Source organism: Macaca fascicularis, chromosome 3 (assembly GCF_037993035.2).
Source record: "Macaca fascicularis isolate 582-1 chromosome 3, T2T-MFA8v1.1".
In the NCBI taxonomy this organism is placed as follows: Eukaryota; Metazoa; Chordata; class Mammalia; order Primates; family Cercopithecidae; genus Macaca; species Macaca fascicularis.
Genome location: NC_088377.1, coordinates 86,009,055 through 86,031,214, shown reverse-complemented (window position 1 = coordinate 86,031,214; position 22,160 = coordinate 86,009,055). Strand labels below are relative to the sequence as shown.

The 22,160-nt window shown below is 51.7% G+C and overlaps 1 protein-coding gene across 40 annotated transcripts in view; it reads right to left on the bottom strand.

The window, feature by feature from the left end:
* The window catches only part of CAMK2B (calcium/calmodulin dependent protein kinase II beta), a 109,603-nt gene extending 87,807 nt beyond the window's left edge, over positions 1–21,796 (bottom strand). For 31 of the 40 annotated variants that reach the window (XM_045387689.3, XM_045387688.3, XM_074035098.1 and 28 more), the window contains exon 1: positions 21,081–21,201. In XM_045387689.3, the coding sequence (XP_045243624.1) occupies positions 21,081–21,145 (65 nt within the window). In that variant the 5' untranslated portion in view covers positions 21,146–21,201. Of the gene's footprint in view, positions 1–21,080; positions 21,202–21,670 lie in introns of those variants that run through there. The other 9 variants (XM_074035103.1, XM_074035121.1, XM_074035125.1 and 6 more) reach the window with 1 other exon arrangement.
* Between the last annotated feature and the right edge of the window lie 364 nt (positions 21,797–22,160).

The following is a 22,160-nucleotide window of genomic DNA, read 5'->3' as shown; positions in this document are numbered from 1 at the left end:
TAAAACAACAAAGAGCTATCACTATACACCTATTAGAATGGCCAAAATCTAGAACTCTGACACCACCAGATGATGGTAAGAATGTGGAGCAACAGGAATTCTCATTCATTGTTGGTAGGAATGCAAAATGATACACCCACTTTGGAAGGGAGTTTGGTAGTTTCTTACAAAACTAAACATATTCTTTACCTTACACTCCAGCAATCACAATTCTTCGTACTTATGTCCACACAAAAACCTGCAAACGGATGTTTATTGCATCTTTATTCATGATTGTGAAAACTTGGAAGGAACCAAGATGTCCTTCAGTAAGCAAAGGAACAAACTGTGGTACATCCAGACAATGGAATATTATTCAGCTAAAAAGAAATAAACTATCAAGCTACACAAAGACAGCTTCCTCCTCCCCCTTAAGGAGGAAACTTAAGTGGCCATTGCTGAATAAAAGCAGCCAGTCTGAGAAGGCGACATACTGTATGAGTCCAACTGTATGACATGCTGGAAAAGGCAGAACAATGAAGACAGTCAAAAGACCAGTGGTTGGCAGGGGGTGGGTGGAGGGAGAGACAAATAGGTGGAGTACAGAGAAATTCTGGGGGCAGGTGAAACTACTCTGTGTGATACTGTAATGACAGATACATGTCATTCTACATTTGTCCAAGCCCATATAACGTACAATAGCAAGAGCAAACCCTAATGTAAGCTATGGGCTTTAGTTAATAATATATTAATATTGGTCCATCATTGTAATAAGTGTGCCAAACTAATGCCAGATGTTAACAACCGGGGTGGGGAATGGTGAAGGGGAATATGGGAACTCTATACTTTCAATCCAGTTTTTCCATACAGATAAAACTGCTCTAAAAATGAAGCCCATTAATTTCTTTTTCATTGTAAAGAGAAAAAAATATATCTTTAAAACACCAGGATAGAGAAGGACTTTTTTAAACCACAGGCAGAAAAGCATATATCACAAGGAAAATGCCTATATATTTGCCATAGAGTGAAATTTCAAAACTTCACTGTGACCAGAGACCCTGAACAACATTAGGAAAAGGTGTTTCAGGGACTCTAATGTCTTCCCCTGGAGCTGTCACCACCCCGGGAGACATCCTGACTGTAACACCCACTTACGTATGGCCCTCTCAGTGTACAAGGGTTCCCTCCAGGGCTCTCAGGCCACAGTGAAAGACGGGGCTATGCTCCCCATGTCACAGGCAGGGACAGACACCAAATGCTTTGCCGAGACCATGACAGCATGGATGTGGAGGTGGGATCAAACCAGACCCCTCTCCCCTAGCCAGGCACAGCGGCTCATGCCTATAATCCCAGCACTTTGGGAGGCCAAGGTGGGAGGATCGCTTGAGCCCAGGAGTTGAAGGTTACAGTGAGTTATGATGCACCCCTGCACTCCAGACTGGGTGGCAGAGCAAGATCCAGTCTCAAAAACAAAACAAAATGAAACAAAAAATCCCCAACCCCCTCACCAACCTCTTGCCACCCTGCACAGGTCCCCTGAGGTGCCCTGCACTGGCTCAAAAAGAGTCTCCTGGGCAGATGGACGGGGCACTCCTGTAAGGTGGAGGAGGTGGGAGCAAGAGGAGAATGAATCATGGGACTTGAGCCAAGCAGAGCCCTGGGAATGGGAAGAAGCGGGGCTGGGATTTGGCAGCAGGACCAAGACAGGGGCGAGAGGCCTTGGGTGCAGTGTTGGCTCACTCCATCACTCGGTCATGCTGGCTGCGCCAAGGCAGAGGCAGTGGGCGTCGGAGGCAGCTCTTCCAGCTGGAGAACAGACTTTCACATTTTCTGGATTCTTGCAAGCCAGCTGATGTCATGTTGTTAGCTTGACACTGGCCACGATGGGCATCTTCACACCACAGAAATGGGCAAACACCACCCACCAGGGACCCCACCCCCCGTTAAACATTGACCAGGGCACCACTTGAGAGGGGAGATGATGTGGCCGCCCAAATACCCAGAGGGAGAGGGGCCGAGGGGCAGGGTGGGAGGAGAACCTGACAGGCCAGAGACCACCTAGGGGCTGAAATTATACACTCTCCATGGGAGCGAGAGAGGAGAGGGGGTGAGCACCCTTCCCGAGGAGTGGGCCCACAAGGGAGCCAGTCTGACTGGGGGTTCTGAAAGCCACGGTGGGCTGGGCTGGGATACCCGCAGATCCAGCCTGTCCTGTGTAGCCTCAGTGGGAAGTTCCCCCTTCCGGGGAGGGTCTGGGACTTCTGCTCATTCTGTATAAGCATCCATCTCTCTCTTTCGCTTCTCTGTTCTCTGAGGTGAACCATATTCTCCAGAAATCTTCAGCAACAGATGCCTTCCTTTAGCAACCCCACAGGAGCTGTGCCCCAGAGCAATGGCCAGGACCCCAGTGCGGGGGGGTCTTCATTAAGCAAAGAGCAAAATAAATACAGAGATGAAGACAGGAGGGTGGACCACCCAGGAACACCTGTAGCCCACTGTGCCCATGCTCTTCCAGCAGACTAGGGGAGGCCCGCAGGTCAGGCCTGGTCTCTAGGGTGGAGAGGTCCAGCCTGTCTCTTAGCCCTGGAGCTGGCCTTGAAGCATATGGTGGATTCTGCAGATAACGCACAAGGGTTGCTGGAGAACTATCACTCAATCTGGCCATGCTGGGTCCAGTGAGCAGGAAGAGGGTGTGGGCAGGAGGAAGAGGTGTGAGCAGAGGGAGGAGGGTGCGGGCAGGAGGAGGAGGGTGTGAGCAGGGGGAGGAGGGTACGGGCAGGGGAGGAGGGCGTGAGTAGGGGGAGGAGGGTATGGATGGGGGAGGAGGGTATGGGCAGAAGGAGGAGAGTGTGAGGAGGAGGAGAGGGTGTGAGCAGGGGGAGGAGTGTGTGGGCAGCAGGAGGAGGGTGTGAGTAGGATGAGGAGGGTGTGAGTAGGGGAGGAAGGTGTGAGCAGGGGAGGAGGGTGTGAGCAGGGGGAGGAGGGTGTGAGTAGGAGGAGGGTTTGAGAATGGGGAGGAAGGTGTGAGGAGGGTCTGAGCAGGGAGAGGAGGGTGTGAGCAGGAGGAGGTGAGCAGGGGGAGGAGGGTGTGAGCAGAGAGAGGAGGGTGTGAACAGGAGGGTGTGAGCAAGGGGAGGAAGGTGTGAACAGGGGGATGAAGGTGCGAGAAGGAGAAAGGTGTGAGTGGGGGAGGAGGGTGTGAGCAGAGAGAGGAGGGGGTGTGCAGGGGGAGGAGGTAGTGAGGAGGGGAGGAAGGTGCGAGCAGGGGGAGGAGGGTGTGAGCAGGGAGAGGAGAGGGTGAGCAGGGGGAGGAGGGTGTGAGCAGGAGGAGGAGGGTGTGAACAGGGGAGGGTGTGTGAAGAGGAGGGTTTGAGGAGGCTCAGCATGGGGCCTCCTGTGTCATCGGCACCATCTGGCCCCTGGCACTGGGAATGGTCTGCCTGGGCTCACTGCATCTTTGGAATTCCTCCTCCGCCCACATGGAGAGGCCATCATGCACATCAAGGGCCAACCCACTCCTTGGGATGAGGCCACAGTTCCTGTGTCCTAGGGCCTTGGTCCTGTCCTCATGAGAGGAGTGGAGCCACAGTCTGGAGGAGGTGGCCCATTAGCCTAGGGCCGCCTGGAAGGAGCCTGTGGGAACTTTAAGGGGAACTCTGAGAGCTGACCCTTGTTGAATTTGTTTTCCTGTTTTTACCCACTGAAGCTTTCATTTCTTTTTCTGTGAGCTGTTGATGCTTATATCTGTCATTCATACTTCAATTGGAGTTTTGGCCATTTTCTTTTTTAAAACTGGGGGGCCTCATTCTGTCACCCAGGCTGGAGTACAGTGGTGTGAATGCAGCTCACTGCAGCCTCAGTCTCCTAGCCTAAGTGATCCTCCCACCTGGGCCTCCCAAAGCACTGGGATTCCAGGCCTTATTGACCTATAGGAGCTCTTTCCATATCAGGAAAACCACCCATTCACCTGACGTAGCCCAAAAGCTGGAAGGGCCTGCTGTGGCCTCACCCACACAGGATGTGCCCAGGAGGCATGGGGCAGGCATGTTCTTGTTCTGTCCCCTAACACGAACGTGAACACCTTAAGCACAGGGCATGTCTCTTCTCTTTGCCTCTAGAATCCAGATGTGCGGAGGGCTAATTGCCAGGGCTGCCATCCCAACTCTCACCTGAGAAATTCCAGGGACAAGCTGAGCTGCAGGATGAAAGAAGTGCCCACGGTAGGTGGAGCCAGGATGCCAGATAGGAAGGCCCAGGTGGCTGGGGGAGGAGAGACAAGGCCTGCCCCATGCCTGTGTGTGGTGGCGCCCAGCATAGTGCCCTGCTCCTGGGTCCCCAATCCCAGCCCCCAGCTCGCATCGCATGTCCCCCTCCTCTCCTCACAGCTTGCCTTCCCTGCTCGGGGGCTGCTGGCCCTCCTCCTGTGCATCCCCCCACTTCCTTGGACATCCCCTTCAGAACCACACTGCTTGCTGCCCTCTCTGAGCTGGATTCACAGGGACACCCAGAGGGCTGGGCAAGGTTCCCCCAACGTGTCTACTTTGGGAGGATGAAGGCAGAAGTGACACTACAGAGAGGGGGAGGTGTGGGGCCTCCAGCTCCCACTCTGTCTGGAGGGCAAGGCCCCGTCCTGCTCAGGGAATGCAGGTGACCACTAGCCCCAAGAACAGCCATGAGGCACAGAGAAGGCGCTTTGCCCAGCAGCAGGTCTCACACATCAGGCGGTGTGTGAGCCCCTCGTCTCTCCTCACGAGACCAGAGGCTGAGCAGACCATCCCTCTCCGGGGCTTCTGTCCATGGCCAGCCTGCCCTTTACTGCCTGCCAGCCGGAAGGCCCAGAAGGGTCCAGCAAAGGCACTGAGGGAACAGAGTTGCGGTGACCAGCCTGGCTTGGCTTAGCCCTGTCTGGGGAGTTGTGTCCTCAGGTCTGGGTGGGTTGACACCTACCCCAGAGCCCTGCCCAGCACAGACCGCCTGGCCCAGTAGGCTCCCACCACCAACGCAGAGTCCACAAACCACAGCAGCTGTGCTGTGCACTGTCCGGGAGGAATGCGTAGGCACCAGGTCACGCCCCAGAGAGGAGAGAGGGGTCTCACCACAGCCAGGCTGGTGCTCCTCCCTGCAGGCGACTGGGACAAGGGGCAGTTCACAGCCGCCCAGCTGAAGCCGGGCTCTGGGGCCAGGGTCAGCCCACCCACCTGGGGTCCAGGCCATCTGCGCTCCTGGCCTGACGGGAGAAGGGACACAGACAGCCGCTTTAAGGCCATTGAGCTCTCAAGACTGCCCGAGCACCCGAGCTCCGAGCCAGCAGGAGGAGGGCTGGGCTGCGCCTCCAGCCCCTAGGCCCACCATTGCTGCGCCCCCATCTCCCTCCTGCACGTCCAGGGGCTGCCCTGGACCACATCGGGGTCTCCAGCTCCGTCGCGCCCCTAAGCACAGGGCATGGGGAGGGCCCTCGGGAAGGACGGGCAGAAGAGGTCCCCATCTGAGGAGTCCTCTGACCCCAGAGCGCGGGCGTGGGCTGGGGTGCGGTGGGGTCGGGACTCTGCGCCCGCGGTGTCCCAGCTATATAATGGACACAGCCACCTTGCCCAGGCAGGCGCGCCCGCGGGGGAGCAGTCAGTCCCTCACCCCAGTAGTGGGACCTGGGTGGATACAAAAGCCAGCGACACCAGCCCATTCGGAAGAAACTGGGGACGAGAGAGATTCCGACGCCAGCACCCTAGGGGCCTCACTCGGCGTCCGCGCAGCCTCTGACCCTTCAAAGGCGGCGCTTCAGAGCAGGTCACGCCCCTCCTGGAGCTGCGGCCCGCTGGAAGTCACCGCGCCAGAGCAAGAGTAGAAGCCCAGGCTCCGGAATGACTCCCGCCAGAGCCAGGCCGAGGCCGCGCGGCTCGCGAAGGACGCGCGGGAAGAGGCTTTCCGCCGGCTGAGCGGTGGGCGCCACTGTCAGGGACCCCGGGCTCGCCACGCCACGCATGGAACCGCACGGGGTCCACGCATGATAGCCGAGACCGGACGGGGGCGGGGGCGCTTTGGGACTTACTATAGCCTTGTGTCCGCTTGCTTCTTTTTTCCTGCAAGCTGCGCATCAATTAAAGTACTCAGGGTTTTGTTTGGTTTCAGATCAATCAGATTTCATCCTTCGAAAGTTTTATTCTCAAGGAATGCAAAAGGATTTTGGAAGCTTAGAAATGTCCACGTAATCAGACTGTGCGGCACCTGCACATGGGAGAGGTGAGCTGTGGGGCAAGTCTCAGAAGAAAGAAATGGGGCTTTCACAGAACCAGTTTCTGGGGCCAGAAGGGACCCGAGAGAGTCAAATGACCCAACCCTTCTGGTTCATAAGTGGGGACGCTGAAACCCAGAGAGTTATATGGCAGCCCAAGGCCACACAACCCAGTGGCTATGTCATGTGCAGTGGGAGGGGGACATGTATTATGTCCTTTAAAAATGTCCTTTGTACACCCGCATTCATAGCAGCATTATTTCACAACAGCCAAGAGGCAGGAGCAACCTGTGTCTGTCGACAGATGAGCAAAATGCACACAATGGAATATTATTCAGCCTTAAAAAGTAAGGAAATGCTGACACAGGCTACAACATGGGTAAAACTTGAGGACATTATGCTTATTGAAACAAGGACAAACACTGTCTGATTCCACTTATATGAGGTCCCTAAAGTTGTCAAATTCATAGAGGCAGACAGCAGAATGGTGGGTGCCAGGGTGAGGGAGGGGAATGGGGAGTCGGTGTTTAATGGGGACATTTTCACTTGGGGAAGAGGAAAACGTTCTGGAGATGGATGGTGGTAATAGTTGCACAACAATGTAAACACACTTACTGCCACTGAACTGTTCACTTAAAAATGGTGAAGACAGTAAATTTTTCTGTTATGTATATTTTACCTTAATAAAATAATGTCCTGGTATGGTATGTAGTCATTATCTCTGAGGAATCATTAAGAAATAATGACAGAAACTGGTACTTACAATGCTGTCTTTAAAATCTGGTTTTTATTTTTATTATTTTTTTACTTTTTTGAGACAGTCTCATTCTGTTGCCCAGGCTGGAGTGCAATGACGTGACCTCGGCTCACTGCAACCTCCACAACCCCCTGGTTCAAGCGATTCTCCTGCCTCAGCCTCCTGAGCAGCAGGGATTACAGGCACGTGCCACCACGCTTGGCTCATTTTTGTATTTTTAGTAGACATGGGGTTTCACCATGTTGGCCAGGCTAGTCTCGAACTCCTGACCTCAAATGATCCGCCCACCTCAGCCTCCTGAAGTGCTGGGATTATAGGAGTGAGAAACCGCACTCAGCCAAAATCTGGTTTTAAGAAGAACTCCTTTATTACCATGTGGCAAATCAAACTCTTAACCTCTAGTAACAAACAAGAAAAACTCAGAGAAAAGAATCCCTAAGAATTCCAGACAGTAAACCATAAACTAAAAGCAATGCGTGGCTGTGAGGGGTGGCAGGCAGGACTGTTGTGCCCCAGCATGTGCCCCTGAGGCTGGCCCCGGGCGCTTGCAACCCTCATTTATATCTCTCCCAGCCCCAGCCCCAGGTACCCAGAGGGGCTGTTCTGCCCCTACGAGCACCACACCCTGGCTCTGCAGTTCTGAGCTGTGTCATCCTTCACACAGGCCCCCCACCACCCCAGCTCCAGGCCTCAGGGACAACAGTGGGAAACCAGAGGCCTTTGGGCCTGTGTCTCTGCTCCTACCTGCAGATGGGACAAGGGGAAGGGGTGTGTGACTGGCTCTGCCCTATCCCTACTCTGGACAGGGAAGGGCAGCTGCATGGCTGGCTCCCTGCACCATGGACTGACCCTCACAACACTCCAAGAGGTGACCCTTCTCCTGCCCAGGGTCATACAATGAGGCCCAAATGAGGCACAGGCCCATCCTCACCACGAAGTCACACCTGCTGGAGACTTTCCCTTGCCACATCACTGTCCCCATAGCCCAGAGGGGGAAACTGAGCCCCAGTGTATGCTTCCTGCTGGTGATGCCCCCGTGGGTGACCAAGGCTGGGAAGAGCCCCACATTTACCCCAGGGCAGTGAGGCCACAGAAACAGCTCAGGAGTCACAGGGAGGCTGTGCTCTGGTCCATCCACACTTCAGAGCCTCCATCCTCGGTGCCAGAAAGTGGAGGTGAGTGGAATTTAAAATGACAACTCTATTCCAGCATCCTCAGCCCACGGTGTGGGAAATAGCTCAGCCAGGTGTCAGTGGTGGTGGGGGGAGGTGGTGGCAAAGACCCAGAAGCCCAGAAGTGCCTGTGACACTCTCAGGGGCTGCAGAGCCCCAGAACAGCCTTCAGAGCTAGGGACGAGCTACTGAGGACCTGGGAGGGCAGGAGAAGGAGAGCCCCCCAAAAGACAGGATCCTTTAAGTGAAAGAAAGGAGAGGGAGGAAGAGGGACAGAAGGAGGGGAGGACGATGAGGCTGGAGAAAGAAACAGCCCCAGGTCCTGCCCGGGAGGGGTGCCCCATAAAGTGAGGGGAGTGCCCAGTGACCATTGTCACCACACCAGGAAGAGCCTGGAAAAGACCAGGAAGCAAAAGAGGGAGGAAAAGCGGAAACATGAAGTGAGAAAAGAGGGAGAGAAACAGAGAGAAAGAAAGAGTAACACCTCCCGCAAGACAGGCCGTCCTGGGTTGGAGGTCATGTGGACAATTGGTCAAGATAAGAATTTGTGAATGTCAATCAGGGAATAAAAATGTAAGAATAAAATGAATCTGGCCTCAGGCATGCAGAGGAATTGTGAAAAGCACCAAAATCACAGCTTTTCTCAGGGTTTTTGACTGGGAGGGGTGTTCTCCGTCAGTCCCTGGGGCTGTTATGATGAAAGGATGGGGATGGTGATGGGGTGGCGGCGGGCAGTGGGACCAGGACAGCTGGGTCCCCAACTCTGTTGAAGGAGGAGCACAGGCTCGGCCACATTAATTTCCAGGGAGACAGCAGGACCCTTGGGGCTGGTGCGCTTCCTCAGCAGTGGCCTTGTGACCACACATGGTGCCTCAGAAGTCCCACACTGCAATGGAAGTCATCCTGCTGCTATGAGTCCCCCACAAGGACTTGAGGGGCCTAGGCTTTCTCTGAGGAAGGAAAGAGGGCACAGGCGGAGGGGACCCCTGAGGCCCACCTCACACTGCAGTAATGGGAGCTACAGCCCCAGCCTTGCTACAAAGGCCTGGTCTGGAGTTTCTGATGGGACATTCCCAAAGGCCACTCAGGAAACAAGCAAAATAGAGTCCCAGAATGTGAGGTGAGGCCCAGATGTGGGGTGAGGCTGTGGGGGCAAAGTTCGGAAGCCAGGGCACCTACTGGGTTCCTAGTCGCAGTGGAACCCTCAGTCACACAGCCCTGAAAGTAAGGTGGTGCAGATGGCATCTTCCCCTGTGCTGGTCTCTGGAAAGGGTCACCCAATGTGTCATGTGTCTCTGAACTCCAGGTCAGAACCCGCCCCAGGCCGGGCTCATGTGAGGGCTCACAGGTTCCTGGATCTTCCCGGGCCAGCAGGAGCCTGGCCCTCCCCCAGTGCCTGTGGCCTGAGCTCACATCAGGCACAGGCCCAGAGGGCTGGCTAAGTTTAGAGATGCTGTCATCCAGCACCAGTCAGATGCCCGAGTGACAAGGCTTCTTCTCACTGTTTTTTGTTTGCGAAGACACTTCGCAGCAGAGGCTGGTTCAACAGAGGTGGCCTGGCCAAAGCCGCATTTCTGCTGGGGTCCTGAAATTTAGGGGAGGCCGCCAACCATGAGCTGGGCATTGGCAGTCACTTTAATTTCGAAGCTTACTTCTCAGCAATGTGAAAGCTGAGATCCAGATGTGACAGCTTTTATTTTCTAAGTAGGTTTTATCTCTTTGACATCTTTATTGAGATTTAATTCATATACCAAACAATTCACCAATTTAGAGTATATAATTCAGTGGTTTTAAATATATTGAGAGTTGCACATCTATTACCACAATCTAAGTTTACAACATTTTCATCACATCAGAACTAAACTTCTGTCCATTAGCAGTCACTGCCCATCCTCTTTCCATCCATCCTCCTTCCAGTTTCTGTCCTACAGGTTTGCCTTTTCTGGACATTTCATAAAAAGGGAATTAAACAACATGTGGCCTTTTGTGACTGGCTTCTTGCACTGAGCATGATGTTTTTAAGGTTCATCCACATTTTAGCATGTGTCAGTGCTTATTAGTATTTCACTGCTTTTTATGCCTGAATAATATTCCACTGTATGGATATAACACATTTTCCTCATCCATTCATTAGCTGGTGGACATCTGAGCTGTTTCTACTTTTTAGCTATTATGGACAATGCTGCTATGAACCAGTTTTTGTGTGGACATATGTTTTCGTATCTCTTGGGTATATACCTAGGAATAGAACATTTTGAGGACCCACAATTTCCCTAGTAGCCGTGCCATTTTACATCCTCACCAGCAATGAATGGGCATTCCAACTTCACGTCCTCACCAACACTTGCTATTATCTGTCTTTTTGATAACAGTCATCCTAGTAAGAGTGAAATGGCATCTCATGATGGTTTTGAATTGCATTTCCATAATGATGCCAAAATCTTTTCACGTGCTGTGGGCTATTTGTTACCTATTTTAGAGAAAGGTCTAAGTCCTTTGCCCATTTTTTAATTAGGTTGTTTCTTCTACTGTCAGGTAGTAAAAGTTCTTAAAGTATTCTGAATACAAATTCCTTACCAGACACACGATTTGCAAATATTTTCTCCCATTCTATGGGCTACTCTATTCCACTTTCTCAATGGTGTCCTTTGAATACAAAAGTTTTCACTGTTAATGAAGCCCAACAGTAAAACTATTTTTCTTTTGTGTTTATGCTTTTGGTGTCATATCTAAAAAACCATTGCCTAATACAAAGTTGCAAAGATTTGCTCTTATGTTTTCTTCTAAGAGTTTTATGATTTTAGTTCCTACATTTAGATCTATTATTTATTTTGAAATAATTTTTGTATATGGTGTCAAGTACAGCTCCAACTTTGTTCTTCTGCATGTGGATACTCAATTGTTCATTTGTTGAATGGACCATTATTCTTCTCCATTGGAATTGTCTTGGCACCCTTGTAAAACATCAACTGACCACAGATGTATGGATTTATTCTACACTCTCAATCCTATTTCACTAATCTATATATTTATCCTTATGCCAATACCACACTGTCTTGATTGCTGTAACTGTGTAGTTAGTTTTGAAATCAGAACCTGTGAGTCCCTCCAACTTTGTTCTTCTTTTTCAAGATTGTTTTACTTATTTTGGTTCTCTTATATTCCTACGTGAATTTTAGGGCCAGGTTGTCAATTTTTGCAAAAAACGCAGCTGCAATTTTCATAGCAAAAATGTAGGTCGATTTGGAGTATACTACTATTTAACAATATTAAATCTTCCAATTCATGAACATGGGATGTCTTTCCATTAATTTAGGTCTTCTTTACTTTCTCTCAACAGTGGTTTGTGGTTTTCAATGTACAAGTCTTATACTTCTTTTATTAAATTTAGTATTATTTTATTTTTTAGATGCTATTGTAAATTGTTTTTCCTAATTTTATTTTGTTATTTTAAACTTCTAGTATAGTGAAATACAATGGATTTTTGTATATTGGTCTTATGTCTTGCAACTTTGCTAAATTCATTTTTTAGTTCTAATAGTTTTTAAAATGGATTTCTTAGGATTTTCTGTATACAAAAGCATGTAATCTGAAAAGAGAGGTAGCTACAACTATTTATTTCCAATCTGGAAGCTTTTATCTCTTTTTCTTGCCAAATTGCCCTGGCTAAAATCTCCTATACCATGTTACCTAGAAATAGAGCAGATACATTCAGTTTTCCAGTTTTCCACCATTAAATATGAGGTTAGCTGTGGATTTTTCATAAATGTCTTTTATCAAGTTAAGGAAGTTCCTTTCTACTTGTCGTTTGTTGAGTTTTTATCATGAAAGAGTATTGGTTTTTGTTAAATGCTTTTTCTGCATCTATTGAAATGGTTCATATAGTTTCTATGTTTGTTCTATCAACATGATGCATTATATAGATTGATTTTTGTATGCTGAATGAACCTTTCATTCTTGGGATACATCCTACTTGTTCCTAATGTATAAATAATCCTTTTTATATGTTGCTAGATTTATTTTGCTAGTGTTTTGTTGAGGATATTTCATCTGCATTCATAAGTGACAACAGTCTGTAGTTTTGTGATATCTTTGGTTTTGGTATTAGGGTATTGCCGGCTTCACATAATGAATTGGAAAGAATTTCCTCCTCTTCTACTTTTTGGAAGTGCTTGTAAAAGACTGGCATTAATTCTTCTTTAAATGTTTGGTAGGAGTTACTAGTGAAGTTATCTGAGCCTGAGCTTTCCTTTGTGGGAAAATTTTAAATTACTAAGTCAATCTCTACTTGTTATTGGTCTATTCAGATTTTCTATTTCTTCTTGAGTCAGTTTCAGTAGTTTGTGTCTTTCTTTGTCCATTTCATCCAGGTTATCTAACTGGAGGGCACATAATTATTCATAGTTATTTCCTCATAATTTTTTTCTGTAAGGTTGGCAGTAAGGTCCCCTATGTCATTCCTGATTTTAGCAATTGGAATCTTCTTTTTTCTTGGCTTTACCATCCTTTTTATAATGGTAACCTTCCTCCTAACTGGCACTCCTGAGTCTTCTCAATTATTCCCAGAGGTATTAGTCACCTTCTGCCCTATCATATAATTTGTTTATATTGCCTGCCTCTATCCAGCAGTATATAAGTTCCCCAAGGGCAGGCATCCTTTACTTCTTTGTTCACTACTGTTTTCCAAGCACCTATGGCACATGGTAAGTACAGTCAACCAGACTTGCTGAATAAATGAATAAGTCTTCAGGACAGCAAAAGAAATCAGGAACAGACAAAGACAACTATGACTGTAACTATTATCCTTAAAAGAAACCAGGAAAAATGAAAAACAAGCAAACAAAAAACAGTGATTTTGAAGCTCTGGCCCTGTGTTGTCCAATATTGTGGTCACTGTCACCATGTAGACATAAGAACCTGGTCCAAACTGAGATGTGCCATAACGGTAAAATACACACCAGGTTTCAAGACATAATACAAAAAGGAATGCAAAATAGCTTAATAATTTTTGTTTTGATTACATGTTGAAATAATTTTTTTTTTTTTTGTACAGATGGGGTTTTGCCATGTTGCCCATGGTCTCTAATTCCTGGGCTCAAGTGATCCACCCACCTTGGCCTCCCAAAGTGCTGGGATTACAGGTGCGAGCCACTGCACCAGGGCTCTGAAATGATATTTTGGATATAAGGTTAAATAAATATATTATTAAAGTTCCTTTCACCTGTTTCTTTTTTCTTTAAGTACTAGAAAGTTTTAAATCACACACATGGCTCACCTTTGTATCACATTTTATCTCTTCTACCCATGGTGCTCTCGACAACTTGGGTAGGGTGGGTGGTGGGGTAGTAATGTCATTGTGAATGTAGAAAAAATGAAGGTAAACTTCAAATCCGTGCTTAGGTGGGCTCTGAAAGAACCAAGGGTTGTACGAAGGAGTGTGGGCTTAGGCAAGTGTCTGGCCTCAGATGCAGACTCCTCTGCAGAGTCTAGGTATGTAATGCCCATTGGAACCACCTGGGAGTTTTAAAAAAATGCTGACACCCCATTTCCCTAGTGTCTGGTTAAACGCAATGGGGCCTGAACACTCCTCAGGGGCTTCCCATGTGTGGTCGGGGCCGAGAACCATCCCCTGGTCATCTTCTTCGGGAGGGCCTGCTCCTAACCAGACTCATACTCTTTGCCCAGAAAGCCCCTAATGAATGGCCTGGATCAAATCCACAGATGCTGAGAATCAGACAGCACCTCAACAAACAAGAAGTCATGTGAACAACTTCATTAAGAAATGAGCTAAAGGTTGCAAGCCTCTTGGAGTCAAGCTCATGGCAGACATATAAGTGCTGACAGCCCTGCTACTGCATTTCACCAGGTGACAAGACTGTCTACCCAGACTGGACATCAGAATACACCCCCAAGACCTACCTGCAGAGCCACCCAATACCTCTTGTAAGGCCCTCATCTTTGACAGGGTGGGTGCGCCACTGCTCTGGGAAGCAGTCCCAGGTGCAAGGCCTGAGTGACCCAGACCATTGCTGAGCCACTGTGGAGCACCTACTGTGTGCCAGGCACTGTTCTCAGCACTTGAATTCAGGGTGTGTTGGGTGACAGAAGCAGGGCTCCTCAGCTCCTTGCTGGAAACGGCACTTACTGGGATGTGCTTGACACCCAGAGGGCATTACAGCAAAAGGCATAACACCCGCTGTACTTCATTGTCAGGGCGACAGCAGCTCCTGCCCTCCAGGCTTCTCTTGCTGCTCACAAAGTGGGGAAACAAGGACTGTGGGTCCCAAATTCCGCCCCTGTACAAGTGTGCCATTATGCTTCCTCCCATAAAATCTTCTTAAATCTTTGCCTGGTTGTTGCCAATCTGTTCTAGAAATTCAACAAAAGCTTCTATCTGGCTTAACAAAGAATCATAACTTTAGTTATTTTTGGATAATTATGTCAATACAAAAAGAACTATGTCCACCAGGAACTGAGCCCTCAACAAGTGACCCTCTAACCCAGGAGACAAAAGCCACCCAAAAGTTTGGCAGCTAGCAACACCACCTCTCTCTAACATAAAAGGATGTTTTCATTTTAAATAATTCAAATTTTTCTATGAATAAAATATACATTTCTATGTAATATGCCAATATGATAATTTTTTAAAAACCAAGTTGATACATAATGCATTTTTATGTTTCTACACTAGCAAAGTGACTTGCAGCTGTAAAAGATGCTTTAAAAATAATCAAATCAGATTCCATTTTTGTGGGGGAAGAGAGAATTAAATTTTTTGAAAATATATTTAAAATCTCCAGAAAGGCCACATCGCTTGCCTGGACCAGGGAGGTGGCACCACAGACACAGGGAAATGGGAGTGGTCTTCCCAGGGACAGACATTGCACACTTCTCTCTACCTGGTCTCTTCTAGTAAATTACTGTTAAATTCTAGGGTGGCTCAATATAGACTCTTTAAAGGCCAATGGAGCAAAAATGAGGGAAACATCCCTGTTAGAATTTTTAAGTAGAAGACACAAAACCTAAACATTGCATATCTCTCCCCTTTGCTCTTGGGGATTCCTAGAAAGGGGGGATAGAAAGATGGGAATAGGTCCTTCAGTTCTTTCAAGTGAGAACTGAGACATACTCAGTCCTGTGGCCTTTGACCTTGGCAGGAGTCCACTTGCACCCACCTCCACAGGCCCAGCCCCTGCAGCTGGTCATGCTGAGAACACAGCTTTCCTTCACAACAGTTGGACCCTCCTAACAACCTTTCAGGCCCTGAGTTCAAATATAGCATCCTATTATACCCCATCACACTTGCTAGAGGATGGGTCCCAATTTTTGGTTTAAAAAATGTGGCCAACGCGTATGCAGACATTTCTCTGCTAAGAATTGGAAGGCACTTAGCTTTAAGAAAAGACTTACTGACACAGGGGGTCGTCATGAAAGTGTTGGGCAAACAGATTGCAGAATCACATATATGGTGATTCCATCTGTGTTTTGAAATCATATGTATCTGCTATATATGTAGATGTGTATATATGTACACACACACACACATATCCTCATACTGACATTAAAATTAAGAGGTCAGGTACCTCTGGAGAGTGAGGGAACTTGAGTGTAAACAAGTCACATTTTACTGCACGTACTTCTGTATTACTTGGGGTGTGTGTGTGTGTGTGTGTGTGTGTGTGTGTGTGTGTTTTACAAGATCATATTGCCCTGGTAATTTAATTAATAAAATAAAAATTTCCAGTCTTGTTGGTGTCATATGGAGTCAGAGTATTGGTTGTCTTTGACGATGAAAGGAAATAACGTTTTCACAAAGGGGAACCTAGAGGTAGTGCCCTTGGTTTGGAAAAGCACAAATACATCATAGTGAGCAACTGGCCAAGGACAGGTACCCAAAAGCCTCAGGTCAGAGTAGACCACAAGCTGGCCATGAGTCAGCCAGTGGAGTTACAGCATTTTTGAAGCACAGAGTAGAGTAGGGTAATGAGCTTCCGAGAGGAGCAGAATGTGGATTCAAATCCTGACCCTGTGTGACCTTTTCTGAAGAATGGGGCTTCTCTGTGCCTCAGCTACCTCTCCTGTAAACTTGGGATGATTACAGTACCTACTTCACAGATCTAGCACGTTAATATAATAAGCACCATTTAAGCACTAGCAACTGTTACCAGAAAAGAAAAGAGTCCTGGTAGCAAGCATGCAGATATATTCTTAGCTCTCAGCAAAGTAGGTTATGGTATAAAAATACCATTAAATAGTAACTAAACTAGCATCACCTTAATGCACATCTTGCCAGCAATCTCAGCATGTGCGACTTCTTTTTAAACTACCCTACATTAAGGAATCAAGACCAGGAGGACTCTTGCTGGCCTCCTGGGAGCCAGGCCGGAAGGCAGAGGCCCACCCAACTCACCCCTTCCCCTCCTCGGGCCAGGCACTGGGGACACAGCCATGGGCAGAGGACCGGACCTCCGCCTCTCTGTAGGTAAGCTGTCCAGCACATCAGATGGAGCAAAGTGCCAGGGAGAAGACAAGTTGGGGGGGAGGGGCAGGGATGCGTGAGGAGGCAAAAGGGGAGGGATGGGGGGCGTCTGGGACAGCCTGCTGAGCAGCCCAAGGGAGTAAGCTATGAGGGGTCAGGGGAAGAGAGGCAGCCTGGCCAAGGCCCCTGAGGCAGGGAGTGCCTGGTGTGCTCTGGGGAGGGAGAAAGCAAATACAATGATCCCTCCTCCTCCATTCCTCTCTTCCCTGGCAACCGGCTCAGAGCTTGGAGACTCAAAAATTGATTTGCTCTGAATTTCCTAAGTTTATCTATTAACTACCTAGCAGGCCATTCGCTGGTTCACAGTGTGCCTCTCGGCAGAAGGCATCCGCCAGCTGACAGTGATGCCCCCGCCAGCAGTCAGGCCACACACGCCCCAGGATACAGCCTGCTCTCTGGCGACTGGGGTACCACTGGATGGAGTCAAGGACATATCAAGGTCAGTTTTGGGCCTATCTGAGGTTTAGTGGGAGAGGTGGAAGGGGTAGGAGATGCCCTGGACTGGAGTTCAGGGGCCCTTCTCGCTTCCTGGGCTTGGGCAAGTTGCCAGCCTTTCCTGAACTTCAGTTCTTTGTCTGTAAAATGGGACTGGGGAGAAGGGCCTTTCTGGACAATTCGAATCAAATAAAATCAAACATTTAAAGTAATGTACACATTAGGTGTTGTTACAACATGGCCCACAAGCCCTAGCTGCCATCTCCCCCAGAAAAGGAGGGGCCCATGAACCCCTGAAATGATATCCAAAACCTCGTGGGAGATGCTTTTTTCTAGGGAGATCTCCATGTTTGAAAAGAGACAACTCCCCAAAAATGGAAGATTCATGAGGATGAATGCAAAATGTGAGACCTCTTCCTACCCGACAAACGGTCGACACTGACAACCTGTCAACACTGACAACCTACCAACCCTACGAATGGCAGCATCCAGGGGAAGGGGCGGCCCCCACACTGCTGTGCAAGTGGACACAGCAGGGAGAGTGGCGGCACCTACAGAGAGACAGGCAGACCCTCCTCGGCAGCCCCACTGCCAGGGACACACCTTAAAGAAACTCTCACACCTGCACCCCAGACGCACTCAGGGCCCTGGCCGTGACAGTGCTGGCCACAGTGTGCTGGGTGACAATGGAACACAGGAGACAACCTAGATTTCCGTTGGGAGAGGGGCAGGCAGGACAGAGTTCACACTACAGGTCGCCATGCAGGAGCCCGCAATTAAACACATCAACAAGCACAGGTGTCAACAAGACTGCTGAGTGAAAAGTACAAGTTCCAGGTTTTTTACGTAAAGTTAAGAAAAACACCCACACAAAAGAATCCTCTATATTAGTTATGGATACTTATATCCATGTGTAAATGTACCCAAAAGAGCCTGGGAGGAAAAAGACGAAAGCAGTAGTTGGAAGAAAATGGGTTACTTAATATTTCTTTGGAATACTTCTTATAATTTTTTGTAAAAAAGGACTTAAAGTCAAAATGACAAAAGATTAACCATTTTCAATTCTGGGTAGAAGAGATACTATGTTCATTTTATTATTCCTGGGATTTTTCTGGATCTTTAAAGTTTATCGAATATAAAAAAATTAAAACTGCACTGTTGGCTGGGCCATGCCAGGCTGAGGGCTTCCCTGCCTTGCTCTGTAACTGCTCCCACATGGGCCACCAGGCTAGTGTCTGTGAGAAGTGTCAGGCTGAGCAGGGAAGGGCACACACTCCCTATAGAACTGGGCAGGGCAGGGCCCCAGAAAGCGGCTCCTCTTGGCTGGCTGACCCTGCTGCCCAGGCCTCTGGGGAAGATTCGGGAGCAGAGACAGCAGAAAAGGATGGGGCAAGGGAGGGGAAAGGCCAGTGGCCTCGTCACACATGAGCAGCTGTGGGCCTGAGGCCAAGTCCTTCCTTTGGGCAGGGAGCTCAGTGAGACCTGACTGGGTGCCAGTGGCTGCAGCTTTAAATAAACTTGGACATGTCCACCTGAGGCCAGGAATCAACACCAACTGTGCCCCGGGCAGGCACTGTCAACAACCAGCCAACGTATCAACCAAGGGACCCCAGCGCTACAAAAGGGCTGAGTGCCCACAACTGAGCCCTGGCCTCAGACATCCCCCTTGGGTGCCCTGCTCTGCCCTCCCCGCTCCCTGACCCACCTCTATGGCACGGCTGCACCCCCTAGGAATCAGTCCCTTCCCTACCCCAGAGCCGCCACAGCATGGCAGTGGCAGGCCTTTGGCGTCCCCAGGGACCCGGCGCCTAGCAGGGCTCCAGAAAGGTGCACTGCGCTGAGCTGCCAGCTCCTGGCTTGGGCATCTCCTCTTGTCCCAGGTCACGGGGCTCCCCTCGATGCCAGGCTCCACTCCTCACCTCGCACTGCATGGCTCCCAGTGCTTTCGCTCAGGAGGCCACACTCCCTTCCAGCAGCGGCTCATTCTCCGGCTTCAGAGAGAAGCCCCGCAGTCTTAGCCCCACCTGGTCTCCACCTCTGGAGCCACCTCTCTCAACCTCCCCCAGGCAGCCCCAAAGACCTTCACTCCCCAGTGTGGGTGGCACTGGCCAGGACATCCAGCTGTGCTGGAACTGGAGGCTCAGTGGGGAGCTGGCCACCCTGACACTGCCACTGGATGCAGGGAGGCTCGCAGCAAAGGGGAGAAGGAACAGCCAGAGTGAGCTGCAGGCTGAGGACACTGGGGTACATGGGAACGTCTTGAAAGTGGCTTCTTTGGGGAAGACCAGGGACACCTGCTGTGAGGGCCTCTGTGCTTCTGGGCACAAGCAGAGAAGACGACAAGAAGGCCCCTGAGGAAAGACTGACTTCCCACTGCTGCTCTCTTCCTCTGAGAACCAGGCACATTAACTGCTACCCACCTGCCCTTCCAGCGGCCAGGACACCTCTGGAGGCCAAGAGGACAGGCAGGGGTAGATCTGTGCATCTGAGGGGTGAAGACGGGGGAGCCAGCCACCCACTTAGGGATCCCCATGAAGGGGGCTGGGCCTGACCCCTCCCTCGAGGTCTCAGCTCTGGGGTGCTCTCCAGACCCATCCAAGGAAGGGTCCCCCAGCCGGCCTGGCCCCTCACCCCACCGATCCAGCATGGGCTTCTTGCACAGGGCTGAGCGCCACATCTCCACCCCCTACCCAAATCCTCTCCACACGTGCAGGGAGAAGTGGGGAATGAACACACCCCCACACTCCTCCAGCTCCGCACTCCACAATTATCAATGATCAGCGTCCCTCACCCACCACAAGGTTTCACCAGACACTTATTTAGTAAAGGAAAAAAAGGATCAGTGCTGGATGTGTAAGAGGAAATCTCGCCAGCACCGCCAGCGCCCCCACCGCCTGCACTGAAGGGACGGAGGAGGATGGGGGAGGACGGAGGAGGATGGGGCTCTGGCCCAGTCAGGCTGGAGATTCGGGAGTTCTGAAGCTAGCCCTGGGGATGCCAGGTGCAGCTACCTTGATTCTCAGACGGGAGACCCCAGGCCAGACAGGAGGCCCCTGAGGCGTTCCCCATCTCTGACCCCAGGGGCAAAGCCGGGTCTGGGGGACCCAAACCAGACCTTCGCCCCACACTGCTCATACTGCTGAGCAGAGAACGGGAGCCACAGCACCTGTTCCCCGTGAGGTCCCACTTCAAACAAACCTTCAAAGCCCCTTCCCCTTTAGAGTGCCCCTGCCAACGGTCCAAAATCCAGCCCCCACCCACCTCGATGACCCTGAAATTTGCAACCCAATCAGGATCTTAATCTCTCCCCCCTATCCCCATGACCTGATCCAGGCTCCCTGACCTCGTCCTCCCCACACCTCCAAATTCCTGTTTCCAGAAGAATCTGGGGGAAAATCCTCCAGAACCCAGATTCCCCAGGAGACCTACAGCAGAGGCTCTCCCACGCCGGCACCCCCCGCGCGGATGGGGCCACGCGCAGGAGCAGGCGCAAGCAGGTCCCGCCACCCCCGCCGCCTGCCGCTCGGGTGGGGGTGGGGACAGCGTGCCCGCGTCGGGGGACGACCCTCTGGGGCCGCAGCCGACCCCTCCTGGCGCTCCAGGCCCGGCGGCCGCCCCCGCGCGCCCCTCCTCTCTGACCTCCCCGCCGCCAAATGCGTCACGTCTGCCGGGAGCTCTGGGGACACCTGCTGCCGCCCCCGCCGCGCCAAGTCGCGAGCCCAGAGCCCCGGCCCGGCAGCCGCGCTGGGCAGAGCTGGAGAGGGCCGCACGCGCTGAGGTCCGGCGACCGGGCCCGGGGCCTGGGGCTCGGGGGTCGGGGCCGCGCGGGGCCGTGCGCTTGGGCCCGGAGCCCAGAGAAGCCGGCAGCGCGCGGGGCCGCAGTGCGCCCGGAGCCGGCGGCGCTGAGGGTCCCGGAGGTCCTGGCCCTCTGGGGTCCCCGGCCCAGCCCGCGCGTGCCGCGGCTCTTACTTGCCAATATCCTCGTAGAGCTGGTACTCGTCGGTGAAGCGGGTGCAGGTCACCGTGGTGGCCATGGCGGCGGCGGACGGGCTCGGCGTGCGCTCGGCTGCGCTCGGGCGGCGGCGACTCCGGCTCCCGCTCGCGGGCACGGCGGCGACACGGGCGCGGGCGCGGGAGACACCTCGGCTCGCGGCGCCAGGCGGGGGCCGGGCTGGGCTGCGCCTGGCGGCGAGCGCACGCGAGATCTGCTCGCTCCGTCCTCGCCAGGAGCGCGCCGCACACCTACGCGCGGGGAGGCGCGGGCGCCGCTGTCACCGCCGCCGCCGCCGCGCCCGCCCCGCCCGCCCGCCGCCCCCTGCACGCGCCTTCCCCGCGCCCTGCACACGCTGCTCCTGCACCCGCACCCGCGCGGAACCCGCGCCCTGCATCTGCACACGCGCCCTGCACACACACCCGTGGCCCGCACCCGCAACGCACCTGCACCTGCACCTGCACACACACGCGCGCCCGCCCCCGCACCCCGCACCCCGCACACACACCCGCGCCCTGTACTGACGCCTTCATTCTGTACCCGCACCACGCCCGCACCACGCCCGCACCTCGCGCACGCAGGCCACTTGCTGCTGGCGACCCCTCGCTCTCACATAACACAGAAGAGTGCACATAATGAACGCAGCCTCCTCTCTCCCTCGAAGGCCCACCTAGCCTGACAGCAGGAGGGGACTGGGGCCCACATGGAGGCCGAGGGCTCATGTGCTGCCCTCCACAGGACTCATTCCTCACACCCTCAGGAAGAGATGCTGCCAGATCCCTCCTGCCCAGTCTCCATCAGCCACACATGTCACAAAGGCTGCCTGGCCAGGAGGAGCCGCCCAGAAGGCCGGACATACACACTGGGACACTAGCATGAAAAAGTGAAGGGGTGGGGCCTGCTCCCTCACCTTGGTCCCAGCCCCTCCCTTCCCCCTCACTTCTCCAGAGAACGGTTGCTGGGGTGTCTGGAATGGAGGTCCCAGGAGGCGACATTCGGAGTCCAGGCCAAGGGACCCTGAGCCAGGGAAACAGGGGCTGCTCCATCAGCAATTTGGG